General features: G+C 45.2%; 1 protein-coding gene and 1 long non-coding RNA gene across 2 annotated transcripts; one reads left to right on the top strand and one right to left on the bottom strand.

The window, feature by feature from the left end:
- Window positions 1-16: 16 nt before the first annotated feature.
- kdm6ba (lysine (K)-specific demethylase 6B, a) lies at window positions 17-22,285 on the bottom strand. The gene is given in 24 exon segments (NM_001377416.1): window positions 17-1,650; window positions 1,780-1,950; window positions 2,248-2,374; window positions 2,570-2,711; window positions 2,827-3,014; window positions 3,116-3,230; window positions 3,333-3,481; window positions 3,578-3,646; window positions 3,741-3,841; window positions 4,399-4,604; window positions 4,734-4,839; window positions 5,119-5,245; window positions 5,400-8,714; window positions 8,717-8,970; window positions 9,130-9,693; window positions 9,830-10,009; window positions 10,134-10,304; window positions 10,530-10,607; window positions 10,730-11,009; window positions 11,142-11,237; window positions 11,363-11,486; window positions 11,723-11,843; window positions 13,532-13,618; window positions 21,866-22,285. Coding segments are annotated over 21 exon segments (6,576 nt in total). The 5' UTR covers window positions 11,482-11,486; window positions 11,723-11,843; window positions 13,532-13,618; window positions 21,866-22,285; the 3' UTR covers window positions 17-1,632.
- LOC112842887 (uncharacterized) lies at window positions 22,111-22,874 on the top strand. Its single transcript, XR_003214928.1, has 2 exons — window positions 22,111-22,362; window positions 22,457-22,874. It is a non-coding gene; the product is annotated as an uncharacterized LOC112842887 (long non-coding RNA).
- The last annotated feature ends 2,567 nt before the right edge of the window (window positions 22,875-25,441 follow it).

The following is a 25,441-nucleotide window of genomic DNA, read 5'->3' as shown; positions in this document are numbered from 1 at the left end:
AATTCAGACAAATTGTTCTCAGTCTGAATTTATCAAAAAGCGTTTATTAATAGTCATAGTAATGTCACAAATTCACAAGTGTTTAAGACATGTCTGGCTCAGTTTGGTGTGTATGTCTGCAAGTATGTCTGTGTGGATTCTCTAAACAGTGCAGTTATAAATGAATGACCACAAAGAGAAGGAAAGTGTAAGATAATATTGCAACAGGAAAAATAGAATTCTCATTTTAAGAAGACAAAAAAAAGAAAAATTGTTCAGAGAGAACATTTAGCACCATCTATCCCGTTAGCATATTCAACAGATATCATAAAATCATTAAAATCTCATCTAAAAGCCCCCTACATATTAAAAAAAATTACCATTTCTCAAAAGACTTTGGAAAAAAAGTCATTCTGTTCTTTTTTTTAATAAGCGTACAAACACAGCATTCCATTAGTCATCTTCTCTACGTGAGCAGTGTGCCTATTGTCTACAGGAAAGGTGGTGTTATATTAAAGATAAAGATATAATTTAATATATATCATGAGAGAAAAGACAGGAGGCGAGAGGCGAGCACCAGAGAAACAGTAGCCTTCACTCCGTCGGACACAGCCTCCATGTTTTAGTTCTTACAGAGCAAACAGTCACCATAAAACAAAGGGAATAAAACATAGCAAAATTGTACAACCCTATCAGAAAAGGGAGAACGCCAATATCCAATAAATAGAGGAAACATTTTAAATTAAATGTACAATGCCAAAAAAAAAAAGTTCAGGAAATACGAAGTCTGCATATTGGAACAAACAAAACACACACCAGAGGACAATGACTTTTTCTTTTTTTTAAAGAGAGAGGTCATACACAGAGTGAAGAAATGAACAAGACCTGACGACCTGTGACAACTGAATATTAATCTCCAGAGAAAACAAAAGCTAGAACTCATAGAAACAAAATTTACAACACATTCAAACTTCTGAAAAAAGTAAAGTTTAAAAAAACACAAGAGCCCCTCCCCCAACCCCCCACAAAAAACAACCAAAGTTGCTATAACCCGTATCTTTTGAAGCATTCCAAACAATTTTTAAATTCTTAATGCTTTTAGAAAAATGTTCATAACTCTATTATTAGTATTTTTCCATTTTCTCTTTTCTAAATACAAGGCCAATGTGGTATATATCTAGGCGGATCTAGTTTAGAAAAAAAACAAACAAAACAACAATAAATTATTTTTAAAAAGACAGCACCCCACGAGAAATTTCAAAACAGCATGTACAAATTTCAATATTCAAGACAAGAGAAGAGTTCTTTCCGGTACTGACAGAAACACGCCGCTGAGACCATCAACTACCCTCCACAGTTTGTTCAATGACAGCACCAACTGTCCCCGTCAACCACCACAGAGTCCAGGGGTTCTCGTTGAAAGCACCATCTGAGAGTAAACTGGTATCTTATTGGCGGCTTGGTTTTTTTTCTCTTTGTAAACAAGTAATGAGTAAACGTAGTCAACTGGCTATTCGGCAAGTAGTAGCAGTAGTCGCAAGAATCATGCTAAATAATAATGAATGGGTAAGTTGAAAACCAAAGTGAAACTGTCTTTGTCCTGCCTCGCAGGAGTTTTGGTTATGGCTGAGGAGATGTACGTGGGGAGCTCTGTCATCGGGAGGAGGAGGCCTGGAAAGATGAGACACAGAAACAAAGATTAAAAATAGATATATTACTGACAAATTTAAAAAGTCAAAGTTTTCGATCGAGTTATTTCAGGAAAGAACTGGGATTATGCACTAAAAAGTCAAGTCTCACCAGGGTGAAGGAATCGTATACGTTCATGAGCTCCTCTATGCGGTACTGCTCCAGCACAACTACGTTGGTCAGGCTGGGGTTGCGGCGTCGTGCGCAGTCCTCGCAGTGAACCACGTACGTCTTCCTGCTGTTGTTCTCACTCGTCACAAACAACAAATTGAACACCTCCACCTGCGACAGGAAAGAACAGCAGAGGGGTCAAACTTTGATGAGGAGCCGTCTTTCAAATCTACAGCTTCAGAGTTTGATGATACTAAAAAGTCTTATTTTTCCTAGCTTGTAAGCTTACTGGTAATGTTAAGACAGTAGACTCAGTCGCCATTCTGTGTGCCATAACAAACTCACTCTAAAACCCCTAAAAAAGGTCTGTAGATGATGAAGATGAAGATAACTACCGAAGCCACAAAGCAACGAAAGTTTAAGTTTGTGTTAGCAGAAAAGAGAACTCGGTGGCCGACGGTTACTCACATCGCACTCGTTGCAGTAGTAGGCAGGCTCGTCTTTGACTCGACTCTGATAGGAAATCTTTTTGCCTTCAGCCACCAGCTGGTCACGCAGGATCTGGATGTGCTTCATGGACTGCATCAGGCAGTGTCTGACAGGAAGGCAGAGACCCACGTTTGCAATCAATATCAATATTCACTGGCAGTTTTTCTGTGGATTACCACTTTAAAATCATTGCAATATTTTCTGCTTTCACTAAAACAGATTTTTAGTTTGTGCTGCTGTGGATTTACGTACCAAGTGCCTAAACTTTGGTGTGTAAGCAATAAAAACCAGTTGTACTCACTTGATCATCTTGTAGGTGTCTGGGTCAGTGGTCTTCAGAGTGCGGGCCACATTCCAGGACACATGAATCATGGGGACAATGGACTTCACCTTCTTCACTTCGTTCCACTCAAACCTCTCGAGCGCCAGCTGATACTGGTAGCCTGTAAATATACATGAAACAATATTGAAAAATACAAGAAATGCTACCTTAAAAAAAGAAAAAGAAAGAAAAGTTGAATGAATATACATTTGGCCACTAGATGGTGCCCTTCTTACCATTCAAGGGTCCAACATTCCAGGCAATATTGTTGCACCAGCCCACAGCCTGAACCCAGTGAACAGTACCAGCATTAATCCACACCAAGTCTCCAGGCCGCTGGATGAAGCGGTACACTGGGATGTTGGCGTTGTAGAGGTCCTCCAGGACTGGCCACCAGGACCCTGTCAGGTAGTCCACTCCGTGCCTGAGAACATTAAAGGCAGACATGTAGAAGGTGTCCAACTGTTGTAAACCAGTCTCACCACAACACTCCTGCACATCCACTGTTAGTCTCCAGCTACTCACTTCTCACAGAAGTCACTGATGGCCTGCCAATAGTTGTCATGGACACAGAACCACTCGCAGTCTCCGGGGCCAATATTGATGTTCACTGAGCAAAAGTTGTTGTTCTCCTGGTGACCTGTCAAATAAGCACACACAACATTGTATGTTTTTGCTAATAGTGATTGAAGCTCCATCACTCATTTAGATAGTAACCTGCGCTGCCCATAGTTTCCTTTACCTGGTGTTCGGCTCCCTGGGACCTTCATGTAGAGCTGGACGCTGTTCATGCCTAAGATGGTGTGTCCGACATGGGTCAGCATGTTTCCGCTGGATGACACGCGCATAAATGCTGGAAGCTTCTGCAGCTCCTGAAGCTGAGGCTTCCACCTGAGCAGAGAGACAAAAGATTTGAATGCCATTCTCTTAGGTAATGTACAATTATTAGCTGCACAAAGACACAAAGAGTTGTTTTAGGCTACTCACCTCTTGGGATCAGAGAGATCAATGTTGGTGCCAAATTTAATGATTTTCCCAACTGGTTTCTGCTCACCACTAAAGAAGATATTGAAGCATTAGTACAAATGACAAAACCCTGATGTGCCTCCAAAAAAGCTGGGTTAAATGTTTCATAGAAAAGTACACTTACTTGCAAGTTTCTTTAGAGCTGTCTTTGTTGGGAGTCTCAGAACTGTTGGGTGGCTTCTTCTCATCGTCTTCATCATCCTCTTCATCACTGCCTTTCTCCTCCTGAAAACACAGACAACAAATTTATAAGACAAATGCAGACACATGACAGTCCAGACCGTCTGGCGTAAAACATGAATGGGGTAATGGAGCACTCCATGTTGCATAACTCTTGCTGTATTGTTAAACCTCTGGGATCATGTTCCAAGCTGCTGTTTCAAACCTGCTCTTAACAGTTCAGGAAAAAAAAAGAAAGAATATGAGCTCCTTCAACTTCTGCTCATAAAATGAAAGAATTAGTTTCAACACTGTTGGATGTCTTTTAGATGCTTCCACAGTTATTAGAACTGAAGTTTGAACTGGAACTAAAGCCACTGCTTTATTAATAACAAACCACCCTGTCACTCAGACTCTATCTATTAATGGTATCTTTTATGCATACATTCAGTTATATTGAGGGCTGTAATTAGCATATATTGGTTATGGTTACAGAGAAAACATGTTCTATATCCACACTGACACGACTTATTTTTTGCTCCACCACCTATTTTAATCTTTAGGATTACCATATAAAGCTAACAATTTTAATTTCTGTAAATAGCACTGGATCAAAAAAATACCTGGAGAGACTCCTGGAAGCTGGAGGCCTGGTACTGGGCGTACTTGGCGATGGTGGTGTGGGAGCGGCTGCTCTCACAGGGCCACGTCTGGCCCGTGCCACTAGGGTCCCAGTTCTCGTCGGCAGGTTGCTGCACTTGAGTCCTCACCTCCACCATCTGATCTGCATTGGCTTCCACCAGGGATTTTGTTGAAAAGAGCCCAAGGTCTGAAAAGGTAATGGGAAAATTAGGTACAAGTTTTCCAAATCCTGTTTCTCTTCTTCATAAAATTTGGGAGAGTCTACTTGCATGTTGTTTCATTATATTTGTTTACACATAAGCCACTGTGAACTTACTGAGTCGCAAAGATCCAGCTAGTCCTCGGATGACAGTAACAGGATTCTTGGAGTCAGTACAGAACTGCAGGAGGACAGGGGAGAAGGCATCCCTCTTGCTTTCCAACTGCAAAGAAGAACATTACCGCGTTACAAAATCTCTTTTTATGCATAATTAAATCACAGGTATCGCTCAGTAGCGCGAGTATTGTTGGTGTATTGTCTATAGATCTCTTCATGTTGTTTTAAACAATGTATATTTAAGTGATAAAACACTGAAAGTCCAGAATTTCCCCAATTTGCCTTTGTTGCTTGCTGTTCTGTATGTTGGGAAAACCCATGTGAAGTCTTTGGCCACCACAGAATTTGTGTACAGTAGGTGTGTGTTAGAAACGTAGTGACGTACATAGATGCTGGGTGTAGGAGGGTTGAGTTTCTCCCTGGGAATTGGTTCCTCTCTGCTTATTATGGGTTTCACAGAGAAGGCTGGCAGTAAGTAGGATTCTTTAAACTTCCCTTTGAGTCTGGCTGCCCTACAACAGGAAAAAAGGCAAAGGTTGACAGATGCAAACATGAAGGCACCAATCATTTCTCTAACAGTTCATTCCAAAACTGTTACTTGCTAATTTAGCTTCATTTGAATACTTGTGAGACATTACATGACATCAATTTTTAATTTGCACTTACTTGCAGGATCGGATAATCTCACTTGCAGTGTTCTTGATGCTAATGTCCTTCAGCGGAATCCTTTTTTCCTCCACCTCTGAGGCAATGAACGTCTCCCTGTCGCCGCTCTCCACTTTGATCAGCCGAATCTTGAGCTCTTTTGGTGGCCCATCTGACAACGCCTTCAATTTCATTAAATCTGTAGAACCTAACGAAGATCCAGATTCGCCTTTTTTGTGCTCAGAAGATCTTTCTCCCGTACTTGAGGTCCATTCTCTACGCTCGCCTTCACTTGTGGAGCTGGTACTGGATGCTTCCTTGCATTTCCTTTTTTCAGTTTCATAGAGACCAAAGGTTTTCTCTGAGCCCTCCTTTCTCTGGAGATTGAGATCACTTAGGATTCTGCGATCTTTCTCTTTATGGCTCTTGCCATCTTTGTGCCGCTTGTGGCTGGAACTGGAATGGGTGGATGAAGAAGAATCTTTCTTGTCTCTATGCTTTTTCTTTTCCTTTCTATCTTCGTGCTTTCTGCTGCTGCTACGACCGTGCTTTCTCTTCTTTTCTTTGTCCCTCTGTCTGTCTCGGCTTCTGCCTTTCTCTCGGTGTTCCCTTACTTTCTCGGGTTTGTGTCTGTTCCCCATTTGACCTTGGCTGTCATGTTTTTCGTAGGAGCTCTTGTAATGGAGTGACTGTCGGCTAAGCATGACCTCACAGCTCTTGCCCAACTCTGCCAAAGAAGATTCAGAGATGGTTGTCAACTCTTGCTCCTCCTTCATCGGCCTAATAGGCTTTATCGTAGGAATGCTTTTCTTTTTAATAAAGGTGATGCTTTCCTCTGAGTCCCCTTCATCTGTCCAGACATCCGAGTCCTCTAATTTCAGCTTCTTATCTTCCAGTAGAAAACGAGGAGAGGACTTTATGGGTGGGACAGCAGGACTGAATGGTGGGTTTGTTGAATCTGATGTTGGAGAACTGCTTTGCTGCTGGCAGCAGATATCAGGGCCCAGTGACAGCGAAGAGGAATATTTGACCCCAACCAGAGCTGATGGAGGAGGTCTCCCAAAAGGCCCGCCACGGTAGGCATACTTCTGGCTCTCTAGGACAGTTGCTAGAGACTTGAACATGCTATTAACACCCGTCTGATGAAGGTGGGGTCTTTGGGGTGGCGGAGAACAAGATGGGGCCTCGGAATCCTCTTCATCTTCGTCCTCATCAGGGTCACTTTTAATCTGTTCAGGGAGACCGTAAAGTTTAGCCAAGTCACTGTGACGGTAATTGGTGTTCCCTATTCCCATTGGCATGTCCACGTGCTGTTTAGGATTATTTGGAGAAGGTTTAAGATAGTCCTCATCGTCCTCATTGAGAGAAGATGTTCGGCTGCAAGGTGATGCCAGAGAGCCTTGGCGGCTGAGCACAGGAGGACTGGCGTTGGATCGGTCTTCGTGACTGGGCTGATGTTTGGTCGCTGGAACCAAGTCTGGGGCGCAAAGATAGTTCTTGTTGGGCTCAGCACTGGGAGAAAAGGTGTCAATGAGACCTGCGGGCCCATTCTTTTCACTGTTATACAGCTCCTCTTCCTTTTTGATGGATTCATCCAGCATGGCCATAATGTTAGCCAGACCGTCGGGAAGGAGCGTGGACTCTGAGGACTCCTCCTCAAACTGAGCGCTGTCAGAGTCGGCAATTTCCAAACCGCCTCTGGTCAGCTGCTTGTTGAGGATTCCCCCGGTGGAGGTGGAGGACAGTGGTGGGAGGTTTTCTCTAGAAAAGGCGTGATACAGCTTCGGGGGCTCTCTTAGTGCCACCGTGGGGAGAGAGTGTTGGCTGCTGTCTCTCTCCCTGGCTGGGTCTTTGGATTGGCTGGGTGCAGCTTGCATCGCCGGGGGCTTGTTGGGGTATACCGGCTGGTTCATCCCTGAGGTATTGTTTGTTGAAGAAGGACTGAATGTCATTCCGCCATTGTTACTCCACATCTCCCTCTGCCTTTGCTTTTCTCTGGCATAGTCTGTCTGAGGTGTAAGCGGAGGCGGCCGCAGCCTTTCGACATGAGCGGCAACAGCGGCAGCGGCGGGTGTCTGGCCTGATTGGCAGGGGAGTACACCACCACGGCTTAGCCAGGGGTATGGAGGAGAAGCCTGAGCACTGGGTGGAGATAGACCTGAAGGAGATGCAGTGACAGAAGAGAGGGGAGGAGGTGGGGGCACCGGGGAGGTGTTTTCACAGAGTAGCCTTTCTAGATTTTCGATAGCAGCCTGTTCTTTTCCTTTTGCGCTGCACAGTTTGTCGTCTCTGTTTCTCTCCATCCTTTTTTTCTCTTCCTCTTTTCTCTCTAGCTCTTTTTGTTTTTTCTTTTCTTCCTCCTCCCATTCCAGCTCTCTTTTCTTTCTCTCCTGCTCGTGCCTTTCTGCTTCCCTCCTCCTTTTCTCCTCCTCCTGCTGCTTCTCCCACTCCCTCCTTTTCCTTTCCTCTTCTTGCTTCTCCCACTCTCTCCTCTTCCTTTCCTTCTCCCATTCTCTCCTTTTCCTTTCCTCTTCTTGCTTCTCCCACTCTCTCCTCTTCCTCTCTTTCTCCAGTCGCTCCACTTCTATTCTCCGTCTCTCCTCTTCTTTCCTTCTCTCCTGCTCCTGCCTCTCTTGTTCTCTTCTCCTGTTCTCCTCCTCCTGCTTCTCCAGCTCTCTTTTCCTCTCCTCTTCCTTCTTTTCCAGCTCTAGCCTCTTCCTCTCCTCTTCCTGTTTTTGTCTCATTTCCCATTCCCTCTTTTCTCTCTCTTTTTCTCTTCTTTTTCTTTCTTGCTCCTCTCTCTCTAGCTTCCTCCTTTCCTCAGCCTGCATGTGTCCCTCTAGCTCAGCATCGAGTTTGTCGAGAGCCTCTTCGATGGATTGAGGGACAGAGGTTGGAGTTTGCGGATGAGAGAACATCTGTTTGGAGGGGAGGGCTGGGCTGGATGGTTGAGGAGCAGAGCTGACGGTGGAGCGAGAAACCGGGCAGTAAGTTGGAGAGTTGGAAAGCGGACTTGAAACTGTGTTTGTAATCACACTGTCCCCTGCCCTGTTTTGCCCTGAGGAGAACAGAGAAGATGAGGAGGAAAATGGAGGTTTTTCCAGTTGAGCCTGAGCATAGTACGCCATTTTCCCCTTCATATGCTGGGACTTGGTAGCTCCGTGTTGGTGAGACTGGTTTGCGGTGGGAGCTGGGCCTCGATGATTGCCTGGCTGCTGCAGAGCATCCCTGTGAGATTTGGAGTTAATGACGCCACTGGTAGGGGTTTGTGGGGCTGGCTCCCTTCCTCCTTGCCAGCGGTTACTAGTACTGTCATTGTTCACAGAGCAGCCAGCAGGGGAGATGTGGCCACTGCGGAGGAAGCAGCCATAGCAACTCTATTAGAGCCGCTGCCGTTGCTATGGCGGCTGACAGAGCAGGGGGTCTGGGACATAGGAGGGTTGGTTGTGATGACAGGTGTTCGAGTAGGTGGCAGGGGAGGGCTGACGTGATGTTGATGCCGGGAGGAACCTGGATGCCGACTATCCACGACCTGATTGTGGCTCTGCTGGCACTGAGGTAGCAGCCCTGGAGGCCTGTAGCTGCCCGACTCCTGAAGACAAAGAATTTTTCAGTCACTTAATATAATAGTGATCAAAAAACAACTGTGTTAACAGCTGATGTGGCTGCGTTGTGCTGCTGCCCTTTATTAAAGGAACTCATTCTTGCAGCATGGTTCAAATGAGGCTGCACATGAATAACTTGAACTCACCAGGGAGTGATTGCTGGGCGTGCTCTGATATCTCCAGGCCTCATGTGGACCGCTTTGCTGTTGCTGAGGTACTGAGGTGCTGCTGGCTTGAGGCGGTGGAGGAGGAGGACCCTGGTGGACCAGCCCTGGATGAGGCTGGAAGTGGCTGTAAGGCACACTGCTGCTGCTGTTGTTGCTGCCGGTCGCAGAAACGTTTGCTGGTGATGACTGGGCATGTCGGTGATGATCTCTGTCTCCCCTGGTTGGAGTTGATGCTGTGTGAGAGGTAGCTTGGCTGCCACCTTGGCCCCCAATGAGAGGGCCTCTCTGCATCTGAGGACCACGAGTCTCTTTAGCTTGGGATGGCGGAGCACTCTCCGGTTTGGAGCCAGGACTGGGGTAGGAGGAGTGAGGGGACCGATGGTTTACAGCCTGAGGTTGTAACTTGTCTTTCTGAATCTTAGGAGCACATCCCTGGTTGTAGCTTCCCGGAGGGGAGTTGGGTAAAGGAGCGAGGTTGGAAGGGGCCAAAGATGCAGGAGAGGACCTCTGGGTGTAGCTGCCCATACCTTGTTTGTTGTTTTCCTGTTGAGCCACAAAACAAGAGAAGAAGAAAACGAAAAACAGGACAATGAGAATAATATACAAAGGGCCAAACCAAGTTTACCAAGATGGGCTAAAAAAAAAGTAGACAGTGCAGAGATTTTGTTCCTGCTCAGACCTGGAACTCATGTGATTGTGGGTTCTTGCGCTCTGAGGTTTGTGGCTGCCAGGGAACACTGCTGTCCTTGTGAATGGGGTTCCAGAAGGCGGGCTTTGGAGGGTGGTGCTGAGCAGACGACTGCTGCTGCGGCAAAGATTGGCCAGCACCAGAGAAACGTTGTAGCCCAGGGTGAGATACCTGTACAGGGGAAAGCACATTACAATATTTTACTACTCAAAGATCTGAGGAGGGGAAAAAAAGAACCGAGGTTACAAATTGACACTGATTGAGGCTGATTTTAATATTTGTGACTGTCCAATACCTGATCTGAACTCTTTTTCCTTTTGCTGGGGCTGGGACACTCCTCTGCTGTAGACTGTGAGGGCGTGTGCAGCGATGGTGAAGGCGTGTGTTGGATAACGGAGTGTTCACCCAGCGGAGGGCCTGGTCGCTTCAGCTGACCTCCTTGCATCTTTCCTGGGTATGGCCTCTGCTGTGCACAGAAAAAAGAAAAAGATCTTAGTTGCTGCTGATGAAGACAACTAGTGCAACTATTGCAGTGTCAGTCCAAAGAATCCCTTTATCAAAATATTCAGAGCAAAATCCAGGAGGGAAAAGTGGCTTTGAGTGGAACTGGTGTTTTATTGGTCTGAACAGGGAGTGCTGGGTGTTTTTGTCGATGATGAAACATGATCCTAACCAATTAGAGAGTTCCTACCTGGTGCACCTGAGCCCACATGTCATCTCCCAGCAAAGGTGGACCCCGGGGAACATTCGGCTCCTGAGGACCCCCAAACTAAAATAGACAGAAAACCAACAAAAGAAAGTGTTTAGAGTGATTTATTGTTCATCAGCAGAGAATCATTAAACCTCAGTGCAAAAGGCTGACATGGAATAACACTGCAGCACTGTTCTTACTTTCAGCATGTGGTTTGGCCCCCTGGAGGGGAAATGGGGGTTAGGCGGAGGTCCGCCGCTGCCCCCGTAGCCTCCATTATGGAGACGGAGCGAGAGGTCATTGGGCAGGGGCATGACCGGATGTCCTCGAGGAGGAAGGTGGGAATCATATAGCTGGCTAATTTCCCACGCTCTGTGATGAGGTGGAGGATGAAGATGGTGGGGAGGTCTCTGCTGCTCCCTCTGCAGAGGTGGTAACATTGGCTGTGGGAGATCGAGCTTCTCGCTTCCTCGCATCGGCCTGGAGTATAAAACACACAAATGATTAGAAACTTTTGAATGACATCACAATATTAACTCCTCTTGTAGCTTTCTCTAAATCTATTGCATTTTAAAAGTAGTTGCGCCACCCATGTCTTTGTTCATGACTTACCCATTACTGAAATATTTGCTGTGATGGTTTAATCCACCCATAGGTCCAGGAGGTAGATGGGGAAGTAGCTGGTGTTGGTTCATTGTAGGTGAACACCTGATGAGGACGTGATACAAAGTTATTGAGCGCCTTTAACTTCTATTAGCAGGATTAACCTGATGAATCAATGCAACCAAAGAGGTTTTGCAAAAATATGGTGTTGTGTTGTCATGACTACATACCTGGCAGGTGGCTGCCAGGCGCGGCCGCCCACGGGAGGCCATGGCCCCCGGTTGAGTTCGTCCAGAGGGAAGGAATCCCGTGTGCCTCGCCCGCCAAACTGCTCTACTGGGTGATGCATCCAGCCTGCATGTTTAGTTGTACAGTCACACAATTAACACACAGATACGCTCATAGAGAGAAAACAGAAAAACATCTTTGGACGAAGAGCAGCTGCCGTGCTTTACGATGCAGATTTTACAAATAACTGGTCCAGTCAATATGTTTTAATTTTCATAAAAAAAACTTCATAGTTTTTAGTTCTCGTGGCGGATTTGTGACAGATCCATCAAATTCCTTGCTGCATAAACAAAAGTACTTACCAGACTAGCTGTATCTGTGAAGCCCTCCACTGCAGCTCAGAGAGGGCCTCACTCCAACACTGAGAATATGTGGAGGTCTGACACCTCTATCTTCAGCACCAGGAGCCTAAAAGCCAACTGCCTGCAGAAAGAAAGGACCAAGAGAATCATTATGAGAGGGGAGTCAGAGACTTTAAAAACAGAAAAACCCATCAGGTCTTTTATTTTATTGTGTGGACAAGCTGGTGTGTGTGTTTGGAAGTAAGTGAATGAGAGAGATGGACAGCTTGCCAGCATCTCCTCTGCTTCTGTCAAGAACATTTCCTGAAGAAAGTTACATTTATAACTTGTCTGATGACGGCTGCTATGCATAACTCAGCCTGTAGGAGGCAGCAGTAAACTAGTCGGTGTGGAATCTGATTACTTCTGAAGCCCAGATGGCTCAGCAGGGAGCTCACCTCTGAGGACAGACCTGGGGTTACTGTAATCCTTACCATGAGCCTCCTGATAGCCAGAGACAGAGGGAAAGACTAAGAGTGAGAGGCTTTGGTCTCACGCCAACTGTGTGATGTTGGACGCGACGCAAGTGGAAGCGGTCCAAGTGTGCAAGCTGCACAGTGATGGCAGGCCTGTGCTGTTTTAGTGCATGAGAGAGAGAATAGTGCGCTCTCTTTTAAGTGGATGATTGTGTGTGTACTGCAGTTGTGTGTGTGTATAAAGTGCGCGTGCGCCCAGTGGATACACTAAGGTTTAATCTCATTACGGCAGGCGTGATGAAGAGGAAGAGGGGGGGCAGCGGCAACAGACGGTCTGAACAGGATGGGAAGGATAGATTAAGGAGAAGAGGGAAGGGATGGAGGGAGGGAGGTGGAGTGCAGAGTGGGAATGGTGCCACGAAAACGCCCACGCACCTTCCCACAAACACACAAATGACACAAAGGAGATGGTTGAGGGGAAAACACATGAAAGAAGCTGAGAGACAACTCTCTCTCCCCCTCCCTGCTTTCAGAAACACCGGACACACACGGCACAAAAGACCGAAGGTGTCGGGATGAAAAGAAGAAGTGTGTGTTTCAAAGCACAGAGATTCAATACTGACAACAAAAGAGACCCGAGACAAAACCTGAGAGGGAGGTTTAAACCTGCACGTTCATGACCGCCGTTAGAAACTAGGCTAACTAAATATCTACATGTAACATGTTAAGTAGTTAAAAATCCCCCATTCTGTCATCCATTTAACACGAGATTAAAAGGTTAATCTTTCAAGAACAATACCCAGATTCATCTTTATCATTATATTCAATATAATATCAATGTAATATAAGACATATATGTAAATAATACATTTAAGGTGGATATTTCTGTCCCTGTCTGGGCCTAACATAAGTACAGAGATGTTTTATAAACTGCAGTGCTATGACTGAAATGTGCTGCATAATTCATCAGTGGGAGAGTAACAGACATGCACACGAGGGTTATGATTCATTTGCCTTGCTCAGCATAGCACTCTTCCACTAGTTTTTCCAGAATTAGCTCTGGACGTACGCAGTACTTCCTCCCACCAGTTCATCTTCCCTTCCTTTTCTTCCTCCCACTAACACTGGATCACGGGCTCTATATAAAGCCCAGCAGAGGATACTTCAAACACTGTACACTTTTAGCTCGCGAGGAGGGTTGCTGTTCACTGACACATGAACACCACCCTCAAGGGCCGAGGGATCACGATCCGCCAGACGCCGCTGCTATGTGAAGATAGGCCGGCGTTAACTGTCAGGACTGCACTCGACATGCTTTAAAGGAAAGCGATACAAACACTCACGCTGTGCGCACCTTTAGAGTAGCACCGAGTTATTGATTCACAGTTGTGTTAAGTCTCAGCTTCAGCTGCCAATCATTTCTTCCGGGGTCTCCTCAATCCTGAAACACAGAGAAGGGAAAAATGTCAGCATGTCAGGGAGAAAAACAACAACAACAACACGACCAGGGTAAACAACACTCTGAGTTAGTGTCTCAGTCTCAAAGCACGAGACTGAGTCAAGGTTCTCTCAGCATCGACTGAGAAGCTCTTTACCCCGCCGCTTCTCTCTTTTGCTTCAGTGCATCATCGCCACCTGCATCATCCTCATCCTTCCTCACTGTTCAGGTGATGCATGGAAGAGTGATAAAATGGGAGTGAAGAACTCTTGCTCATTCACTCGTGCTGGCAAGTAAGAGGGCCGTCTAACTCTAACAGCAAAAGCCCATAAACTCAGTCAACCATCACATGGAAAACATAGCACTGGCAAAATGTAATAAAACTGCATTGTGGTGAAAGTAGAAAGGTTTAAATCAGAAGAAAGACAAACAAAAATACAGCTAGAGATCATCTGTGACTTCTTTTGAGAGCAAATGGGGACACGGTGGCCAGGTTGTAATTACTACTTTTATAGAGGGTGTGTGTGTGACCAAACAGCCATCTACCCTGGCTATCACATTGCTACTCAGCAGCACAGTGTTAGAAACTCAGTACTCTGTAATGAGATCGTACACACAGGCGGTAGAAACTTGTTCAAGAGCAGCTCGGGTTCTATCAGATTATACCAAAGCAATGAAATGTGGTTATAGCACCTATGGGTAAGAGTATGGTGTAGGAGAGGAGAAGCAGTGAGAGTGAGCGTGAGCATTACACAGGTTATTTTTTGGGGGAACCCCCGATGACTCAGCTCGCCTGGAAGACGGCTTACCCCAAACCGCTGGGCCTGAAACTCCGCCCCTCTGGGACACCACTTACAGTCAGGTGACCGGGGGCGTTTCTGCACCACTGCAGAAGTAACAACAGTGGGAATTTCTCTGACCGTGTGATGTCATTTCTGCTTCCTTAGAAGAGTGACGCTTGGGCGATCAGTACGTGAGTGCACGTTCAGATAAATACGCAGGATGTGCCGATGAGATGTTCGGTAGGGGGTTTCGTGGCCGAAAGAATGATCAAACTAGTAAACCGCAACTTCAGGAGAAATGATGAGGAAAATTCTATGAAAATGTTCAGACTGATTAATCCGTAACTGGTTCACCCAAATGGAACGTTCTGCTGCCGAAGAAGCCAAAGAAAGACAGGAAGTACTTCAAGTTTAAATTTAAACCTTCAAACGCTGCAGGTGTTAGTGCGATTGCTACTTGCTTTCAATTTTATTTTGCTCTAACCACAGCAAACAAAAACTACTGCGGTATCTACGGTAAAAGAAGTGAAAGCACTTTGAGAACATCTGCATCTGTCATACACAGCTGATAAAACTATCCCTCGTGACATAATTTATTGTTCAATCAAAAATCCCCTCCAGAGTACATCTTGTGGAAGTGGAATCCCCCCCCGGCCCCCCGACCATCAAAGACGTGTTCCTGTCAACGCCCTGGTTATCGTAGGAAAGTTAGTTAATGTCCCCGAAACAGCAGCCCAGGGGTCGAGCGGAACAGAGCAACGCTGTGCCGTCGGCTGTCAGACAACCATTACACCCAGGAAGTCAGACAGTTAATGAAACGTCTCTCTGTGGGATCTGACAAGCGAAGCAATTTCATGGCACGGCCCAAAGTCACATGCTTGTGGCTGTGCACAGGGAAGCCTGCTTCGTCGCCAATGAGCGCTAAGGGGAATAAACAGTTTAAATTAAATCATTACATGAGATCCGTCTCTGTGCCATAGCCTGCCATTTATTCACAGTCATCCCTTTTTGCCTCTGTCCCAGACAACCGCGGTGAGGCCGTGAGAAAAAACGAAAAAAGACGCTGGTGACGACGTCCACTGCAAAAATATTCATCTGTGTGACACTTTAGAGTTTACTTGTTTGCAGACTTGTTTGTCTGAGGAAAGCACACGAGGCTGCTGGAACAGGAATATGAGCAATGACCAAGGACGAGGGCTTGACGAGGTAAAAGCAGGCAGCTGGAGAGCATTTTACTGTCTGAGTAAATTCACTGCAGAGCCATTCTGATAAGAAATGACCAGATAAAACTGGGAGAAGTGGCAGATAATAGAAAAAAACGAGTTAGAGAAGAGCTCTGGCAGCAGTTAGTCTCCCATCAAGCATGGCGGCAAGGCCATGCATGGTCTTCTCTCTCTTCTTGTTCCTTCCTCCCGCAGCTTTACTCCACTTGGCCATTACATAATCAGTCCCAGATAGAGATCGTGTTCTGGAGGAAACACCGTGCATTTCTCTCTCTCTCTCTCTCTCACACACACACACATAGCCCCTGCATCCGTCCTCCCCCGCCCCGTTGCCAGGATTCCTGTGTCTACATGTACGTGTGTATTTATTTGTTTGTGCGTGCACTAACGTCAGTGCATGCTGTTCCAAGATGATGATGATGTGGGCTAACTTTATCACGTCTGCATCTTTACACACACACAGAATTAGAAGATGATGTACCAGCCAACCCACACAAGGCAGTGCAGTTCGGCCGAGGACACGGCAAAGCAAACAGTTTCTGCAGAAAAACAGAAGGAGCTGACCTTCGGACAGTTCACAACAACAACACACACACACACACACACACACAACTCTTGACTGAGAAAACACTGCGCTGAGCAGACCCTTAACCTACTCCCTCATTCACTTAAGCCTGTGCAGAGCAAGGGGATTTAACAATTCAGGTAAAGCTCACATTTGCTTTCCTCCGTCTCATTCCAGCTTGTGTGCGTACTCCCACACATCTGCTCGACATTGAGGCCGTGACAGAGAGGCCGTAGGAGCATCTGTGGAGGCAAAGTCTTCATATTTAAACTGTGTTGGCTTGAAGTTGCTTCCAATTTAAACATTTAGAAAACAACAGGGACAATCATCAGGTTAGCAGCAACCACAAACGAATCATTATCTCGTTCTGGCTGTCAGTGGTCAGCCTGTCAGTTTGTTGTTCGGCTCCTCAACGCTACTTTTTCCATTAATTTTGGTGGTCTTGACAACCGCCCTGACCTCATTCAGGAGATGAGAGATGATTACAGTTTGACTAGGTTTTTGTCTCTTGGTGGAAAAAGAAGCACAAATTGCAACAGGAGTGTGTAGGTGGGAAAAAAAGAAAAGAAAGGAAGGAAGAAAACAAGAGGTTCTTTTATTTTCCTGTGACATCCGGGCTGTGACTGACAACTTACGACTGGGTTACAGTGGTACACAAATCATACAAAAGAGACCAGTTGCACTTGTGTGTAAGTGACGTTTAAAGAAAAGAGGAAGAGAGCTCTAAGGGGAGAGGAAACTGTCGTCACAACCACAGGAAGTGGGCCTCCCTGAGGGGGCGTGTGTATAAATGTGTGAGGGAGAAAAATCGAGCTTTGGGGAAGGGTTTTGGTTCTTTTTAAAAACCATGAGGCTTCCTGTTAAAAAGATAACTCGGAGCGTTTTAGAGTGTGTGCAATAAATGACTGTCTTATGTGACTAATACGAGCCTCTGCAGATGTGAAATAAGCAGGGTCAGCTCGCCACTGCAGGTTCCTAAAAATACACCTCAGACACACAGTCATCCTGTGCGACGGCACGTGTGTCCAACTCATGACTCACACCAGCCACTTCAACAAAAACAAGCGACATAACTGACTTCAAAAGAGATTTACTCTGATCTGCTGCTCAAGTGAAAAGCCTGATCGCGCTCTCAGGCTTCTGGTAAAAGTGACAAACAGATGATGGGAGAATGGGCGTCTGTGTCACTTGTACTTTTCGGCTTCTTTTTCACAGAAACTCTAGAGTTTCAGAGGAAACTACAGACTTCTGTGCATGTCGGCGGAGAATCGGAAAAAAAACCAAGAAACACCAAAAAAAAGAGGGATGACTCAACACCTCTGAAGGACAAAGCCGAAATCTTAGAAACGACGGCGGCTCGATTCTCGCACATGAGCAACCTCAGAAGTCCCCCAACTTCTCTTTCTGCTTCTCTTGAGTGAGGCTTTTCCATAACCTGTGTAAGAAAAGCTCTGGACAAACACAACTGCACGTGTGAAAAAAGTCTAAAAAATCCCCCCCCCCCCCCCCCCCCCCATACGCTGCTCTCTCATTCTCCAGGTACGTCTAGTCCACATCCAGGGCTGACACACTCAAACACACAGACGCTCAGAAATACACTAAACAAGACGAGAGACTGCTTCCTTGGCAACAGTCACCAGGGGAACTGGCTGCGTCTTAACCAACAGTTATTGAAGTAAGCTGGAGAGTCTGACATAGACAGACGGGGTTTATGAGAGGACTTTACGAATCAACATGTTTCCTGAAACACAAGGCAGACTTGACCTCACACCATCCCCTTCCTCTTCCTCACTGGACTCACATTATGTTTCACTGGCAGTCTGTGTGCGTGAATAACACTCAGCAATGTGTGTGTGCATGTGTATTCATATCCTTGTGGGGACCAAAATCCCAGTTCCCACGAGTTTGAAGGCATTTTTGAGACTCAAAATGTGGTTTTAGTGCCAGGGTTATGGTTAGAGTAAGTGGCATTATGTCAATTAGATGTCCCAGCAAGACATGAATACCCGACATGTATGTGTGTGAGAGAGAGAGAGAGAGTTATAGCAAACCAGAGATAATGACAGCATGTGTGCAGATGGTCAGCACGCCGTTGTTTTTACAGTGGGTGTAATTACGATCATTTTGACTTTATCAGAACAACCGTGACACAGGCAGAGCAGCTTTGTTATGACGTTTGTTCGTTTAGACCAGAGAACATCCAAGGCCTGTTTATAGATTCTCCAAATACCACAGCTGCTGATCTTGTAGGGGTTTTTTCCCCTTCATGAATCTCCCTACTCACCGGCTGACTTATCAGCTATTCTCCCAGCGTGGCGGACGTGGTTAAATGCAGTCACAGGAGGTGAGGCGAGGTACCAAAGGAAGGAAGAAAATTCTTTCCAAGTTGTGAGAGCCTGTTTAACTTTAGCTATGAGTCACATACACACACACACACACACACACACTGTAGGTTCAAACACAGCCCTTCCACTGTGGCATCATCGCTGATGGCAAATGGCCAGAGATAACAGAAACTGAACTCAGAGAGAAAACTTTCTCCTCACTCTCACTGGCTTTAAAATAGTAGTAGAACAGGAACACCCCCTTTCTCCTGTAGAAAAGCTTTCAACTCTGCAAATGCTAAAAACTAACGTAAAAGTGTTTTACATTAGTGTGGTCCATCTGAATCCCTGCCTGCTCATGTAAAAATTAAATAAATAAATAGAACCCCCATCCCCCTTTTCAGTTCACTCCTTAAGATTGCGAAATGTATTAAACAGAGGATCTATTTTTTTCCAAGTGCCCTCAGATCACATCACGGCGTAATATAAATGTCCGGTACAGCAAATGATCGATGTCCATGGTTTGTGTGTGGCCGGTGATATACCAGAGCCCCGCTGGTTTGTAGAAACTAATGAGAAAGAAGTAGCAGGGATAATGAATTCATCCATACACGCTTCTGTGATGCCATATTTCAAAAGCTAAAAAGCCAATTATTGTCCATAAAGTGCCGCTGGCATACGCATGCAAGTTCAGTTGTGTCTTTTCCAGTTTTTTGCTGTTTTACTGCCAATTATTGTAATTTTGCCTCATTTAAAGCTCATATTTTATCTGACTTTTTCAGCTCTCTTTCATACCCGACAGACATGCATAATAATTTTTACCATATGCTGGACCCTACAGAACACAATATGGTTGTTGTTTTTGGGCCCCCGCTGCCAATTTTGGCAGACCTTGATCCACAGCAGTCTGTCTCTGAAGGCATAGTGGAATTCCACACTTGCCTGACTAAGATATTGCCTCCAGCTGGTCCCACAGCAAAGTCTTAAAGCCCTTCTTCCTTCAGTCAGTAAATCCTTATCAGCGTGCACTTTTTAAAAACGCTGCATGGACAGACGATCAGCTCATGCACTGAAAATTAGCTCTGTGCAAAAAACCCCCCGCTGCTATATGTGATGTCATCATGTTTATTAGATAGAGGGGGTGGGTGGGGTCAGTTGAGGTGAACAGGATGCCTTCCTTTAAACGTTGAAATGAAACGATGGGCAAATTCCTCAACTGGTTTCCCAACAAATGTGTCAGCCAGCACATGGAGCAAGTCTAGATTTAATCGGCTGAACTGTTGGGGTGTGTTTGACAAACTGATCATCGGCAGAGGAGATGTTGTTCTGAAAACACACACACAAACCCCTCTCTCACCTCCTCTTTTACTTTTTACTCCACCTCTCTCGTTCTGCGTTGCTCTATGAAAGAGAAACTGCACCCTTTACTGGAATGGTTTCAACGTTGTGGTGTCACACAGATGCTTTGCTGCCACATTCGATCACTGACCTCAACAGTTTCACTCTGAAACACTTGCAACTTGATTATATTCGTTTTATGTAACGGGTGACAAAAAATGGTTGATGCGCAGCACCCACCATCTGACACAGACACACACGCTGAGAGCTCTTGTTTGATCAGTGTTAACTGGCAGGAGTAGCTGAGTAATCACTTCAAGCCAGCCTACTGACCCATTTTGAATGGCAGGCACATATACAAAGGAAAAAAATCATAGTGAACTAGTTACATCTGTATCAGGGTTATGTATGGAGAAAAGGGAGAGTGCTGTGGGTGGGACTGGGTGAAAAGCTCTAATAATTTGCTCTTCTTACTGAGGTTTTAATGACTCAACCACTGCTGTTGAGCCAACAGCTTTCTTTCCACTGTCACGTCTGTTTCCTGACGCGTGTATATCGCTTTAACAATCGTCCATGTTCGTCATCAAGTCATAGTAAAATGGGCGGCGATTGTTCATTCACACATACACACGCACTCCTGTTGAGATCGCTGGAGAAAGGGGGCGGGGCTTAAGCTGAAGCATCAGCACACAGTCGGCGCAGCGTGTCAGAAGCGAGGTGGAGCTTTAACTTTCTTTTACTACCCCGACATGAAAAGGTGAGACAAAACACGCTGCCGTTTCCATGCCAATCGATCTGATCGATCGGAAATGAACCTTCAAAGGGATTCGTTTTTGTTTTCTCAGCGATCCCCTGCCAGCACGCTCCTCTTCTTTCTGATCTCCCCTCGTTTATTGCGGGCAATAAAATGACAAATGAGCGACATGACCAGCCACAAATTCTCACCAACTACCTTCTCCCGACTAAAAAAAAGTGTGTAAAGTCTGTGGGTGGTGATGCAATAGCTCATTATGATACTTCAAACGCTTACAACCACTCCTCCAAACGAGTTAACTGGGTCGTTATTTTGATGTAAGGCGGCCAAGGCGCACGTATACGCACGGGTCAGACGCAGAGAGACTTTAGTGGACTATCTGACCCTGAAACTCAGACTTAAAGGTCAGCACCCATCCCCTCAGAAAAAAAGAAGCAGAGGTGATGCAAATCACTTCCTTTCAATCCAGCTCTTTGTGTGCGTAACTATGACTGGAGGGTGATTTTGGGGGTTGGGGGAGGCAGCTATCCGACCTCGGTGATCCTGCCCACCCCCCTCTCCTACACACAGACACACAATGGCGTGAGATCTCATTACACAAGCAGTTTTCTGTCCTCTAACTCCCCTTCCCCTTTTCCAGCCACGGCATGATCATGAGTTTTCAAGGCAACGCGAAACGGAACTAGGACCGTGGTCGCGTTGCCGTGGATGGAGCTGTCATCACACACTGTCGGCACGCACAGACTAGCTTCAGGACAAAAGTTGGGGAACTAGGTTTCGTGTTAAGTACAAACAAACAAAACAACAACAACAACAACAAAAAATCCGCAGATTCACATCTAATCACCAATTTAGCAGAAATAAGCCCACGTGCGCCGAATAATTAACCGGGTCCGGTAAAGACGCTCAAACGCGAATATGATGAAAACAATTCGGCGAACTGAGACCCAGCCTACACGCGTGGGATTAAAGGGAGCCGCCTGTGGTTGAGAAAAACACAGCGAAATTCCCCCACCTCATCGATTACACACGATCGACGGTTCCACTCAGCCAGTTCCGATAATGCGCTCATTGTTCCGAATCAATCAATCGATCAGTGATCGAACATGACAGCACGGCTATGGTATCGCCCAGTGATGCTACACGAGGCCATTTCATAGTAAACTTTCTTTTCACCCCCCAAAACCCACCCTCATTACAACCAAAACAAAGTCGCCTGGACTTTTAAATCCCCCCTCCTCCTCCCACCAGCCCCGGCACTCACCGGTCACAGTAGAGCTTCCAACAGTCGCAACAGAAGGCAAATGAAATGTTGAATGAAAAATGAATGAAGTATCCGGGTCCTCGCTGTCAGTCACAGCAGCCTTTTACACTCGCTGTGTTTGGAAGTTTAGAGCTCCGAGTGTGCATAGAAACTCGAGCAGCCGGCAGAGCGCAGAGCAGCTACAGTCCTATAATCCCTGTCGGTCTCTGTCGTTTCCTTTCCCAATAAAAACAGAACAAAAAAAAAAAAAAACCCGAAACTTGAGCCTCCTGACAGCAGGAGAGCGTCTCCGGTGTCCGTGATGGGCTCGTTCAGATATTTTACTCCGTGTCTGATGGCTGTCTCTGCTGTCAAGCCCCAGCTCCGCTCGCACGGCTCTCCGTGTTTCTCTCCGCGTCAAAGAAGCTCTCTCACAGAAGCTGACGGGCAGAGATCGTATTGCGCTGAGCAGTGTTTAAAGAGAACGTGACGTCAATCCCCGCCCCCGGAATCCCAGGGTAAGCTCGCGTTAGATCCGACTGCCGGTACCGGGCCCGTTTATTTCTCTTTGTACCTTTTTATTTTTAACTCTGGAGGGTTTTTTTTCTTCAGGCAGACTCGTGACCAGCGCTTGGACTCCAGCACAGCCAGCAGCTATTTCTCTGCCTCGGTCTATTTCTGGACGAGGAAGCGCCCCTCACTTCATATTACCCACAGGAAGACAGAGACTATTGTAGTGTTATAGTCTGAGCATATTTTTGCCTCTTTCTTGGATTTCTTATACATCCATAATAAGAAAAATACTGGCCTCACAGATCCACTACTGAAATGATACCGGAATGGTTTCTTCTCTTTGGGCATCTTGCACATTGTTACAGTGAGAACAGACAGTCTGTCACGTTAGACTCAACAGTTTTCTAAAATGATGCAGCCTGCCCTCAACCTGACTAGTATACACTATTTATTAATAACACAGTTACAAAGATGGTAAACATGTAATAAGTGCTCAGTAAACTTTAAATTAGTGGCATTTGGTTCTGATTTTATGGATGTATTTACTGGAGGTGTCCATATTCTACATCTTGCTTGTACCAGGTTAGATCCCTTCTTTTTCCTTCAAAGCTGCTACAAACTGCAACCTCAGTTTCCTGTTCCAGCTGACAGGAGTGGCAACCAGTGTGGTCTTCTGCTGCTGTAGGCCATCGGCTTCAAGTTTCAATGCGTTGTGCATTCAAAGATGCTCTTCTGCACACCTTGCTCGTAGAAAGTGATTTATTGTTGCCTTCCTGTCAGCTCTAAGCAGTCTGGCCATTCTCCTCTAATTTCAGGCATCAAATGAGGCATTTTCACACAGAGAAGTGAAGCTCACTGGCAGGGGCGGAGGTAAAAAAGTTTTCTTGGGGTGGCATGGAAATCAAATGGGGTGGCAAAATCAAAGCCTTTTAAAAAAAACCACATATGCAGGTATTGCATATAGTTAAAATGATTCAAATGAAGTATACACATTTCATATAAATATAGCCTATAACTTAATTATTTTCTGTAGCCCACATAATTATACATTTAAGCTATAAAATCCGGAAAGCTACACAACATGGGGCGGTTCATTTACAAACACAAGCCTAACTTAAGTTTCACACTTTTTTGTTAGAAAAAATCAAATTGTTACATGCTTAAATGTACACAAAATGACAGAAATCTGCACTGTCATGAACAAAAATTTAAACCTAATTTTTCACGATTTGTTGGGTCATTAAACTTTAACAACCGGTGTATACTTTGAAGTTCAAACTTTCAACACAAGCTGAAAAAGAGACTCAGCCTGGCTGCAGGGTGTTGCTGTTTCAGTTTAAATCAGTCATGTGATTTGCAGGTGCAGCGTGTCTGTTGACCCCAGAGGGTTAATAACACTCACCTTCAATGCATTTCCAGAGTGTGACAACCAACAACCTGTATGACATCTGAAATGCCCATGGTGCTGATTCAAAATGTGCTCTGGCACAATCATAGGCATCGGGTGTTACTGAAAACAAGAAGTAAAGCCAGGCCACGCTATGGGCTGAACCATTTGTTAATGGTGGAGGTGCAGTAACACTATGGAATATATTCAATTTTAGAATTTATATTCAGTGTTAACTGTAGCTAGGCTCAAAGTGTTAATGCTATATTATTATAATAAACACCACCGTCATATGCAAAACTAGGGTGGCACTAGGGGTGGGAAGATATCATTTTAGGGTGGCACATTCCACCCCTCTAGATCCGCTCCTGCTCACTGGGTATTTGCTCTTTTTCAGACTATTCTCTGTACTTTGGGTATGTGGTAGATCAGTAGTTTGTAAAGCGGTCAGAGCAGCCTGTCTGGCACTAACAATTGCATTTTTTAACCATCTACTTCAGAGATATGTTAGATGTGCAGAGTGTTTTATGGCTCAATAATATAGAACTACTGTATTTTTTATTTGTTGAAACATAGCTATGAGAGCTTTGCCAACATATAAAACCTTGACTTATGAGTTTAATATATTTCTTGGTTGTGCCTACTAGATGACAGTAATTTGACTGTGTGCACAGACAGTACAAGAATTATATGCCACGTGCTCAAAGGTAGCCAAACAAGACTTTGAAAACTACAAACGGGTCTCTCCAAGGCCGGAAACATTTGTTCCAGCCATTCCTTGCCAAAGCAACCATCCTGTTCTCTATAATAATGCCAAAGAGCCACACTGGTACAACCAACAGTATGCATCACAAACCCAACAAACACACACAGGTTATATTTAGAAAGCACTGCCTCAGCAGGATAACAGGAGGCAAAATTAGTTGCCGCAGGGAGGACGGGAGTGTGTCATGGATGATGCTAAGACGATGACTTATGGATACACGCGCACACAGTTTATTTATGGTCAGAACAATTCTAAAAGGAGGACAGACTACAAACAAACAATAAACAAACAATAAAATCGGAACATTGTGAAACCACTCCTAGCGTTGGTGCAAATCGGTGAGGCTACAGTGTAAATTCTAATTAATAAGCCTTAACCTCAACCAATTGCCTTAAGATAGTAAATAATTGTTACTCATCTTTTTCGAGTGCTTCAGAAATCAATAATTTAAAAAAAAAAGACCTAAAAAAAGGCCTAAAGTTACAAGTGAAACTTTTTCATAACATAATATAGATGATGCCCAAATAAAGGAAAACAAGTTTAGTCTACTAAGCTGTCCCTGTTCACACATAATAAGTCAGAAATCATCATTTAGTTTCACATTTGATGATTTTAAGACGTTTATTTAGTTGCATTCAAGTTCTAAAACCTTTTAAAAGTGTGTAGGTTTGACAGAAGTCTCTTCTTTTCTGTCTTAATCTAAGCGTTAGTCTTCAAATAAATATGAAAGTGTTTTTCACAGCTTCAGGGCAGTCCGAGGGTAAAACATTAACAGCCCAAACAAGAAAGTACTCTGGGGAGGTTCTTGGGATCATCCATTAAAATATCTCTCTCAGAAATACGGTCAGTAGTGTCTGTATCAGGGTGGAGAGAATTTGACGAGATGGGCGCAGCTACATCAGTGACAGCACCATTAACAGACCCCAGGCCT

The sequence above is a fragment of the Oreochromis niloticus genome, linkage group LG3, assembly GCF_001858045.2.
Source record: "Oreochromis niloticus isolate F11D_XX linkage group LG3, O_niloticus_UMD_NMBU, whole genome shotgun sequence".
Lineage (NCBI taxonomy): Eukaryota > Metazoa > Chordata > Actinopteri > Cichliformes > Cichlidae > Oreochromis > Oreochromis niloticus.
Note: the sequence above shows the minus strand (reverse complement) of the source record. Positions and strands in the feature narration are given on the sequence as shown.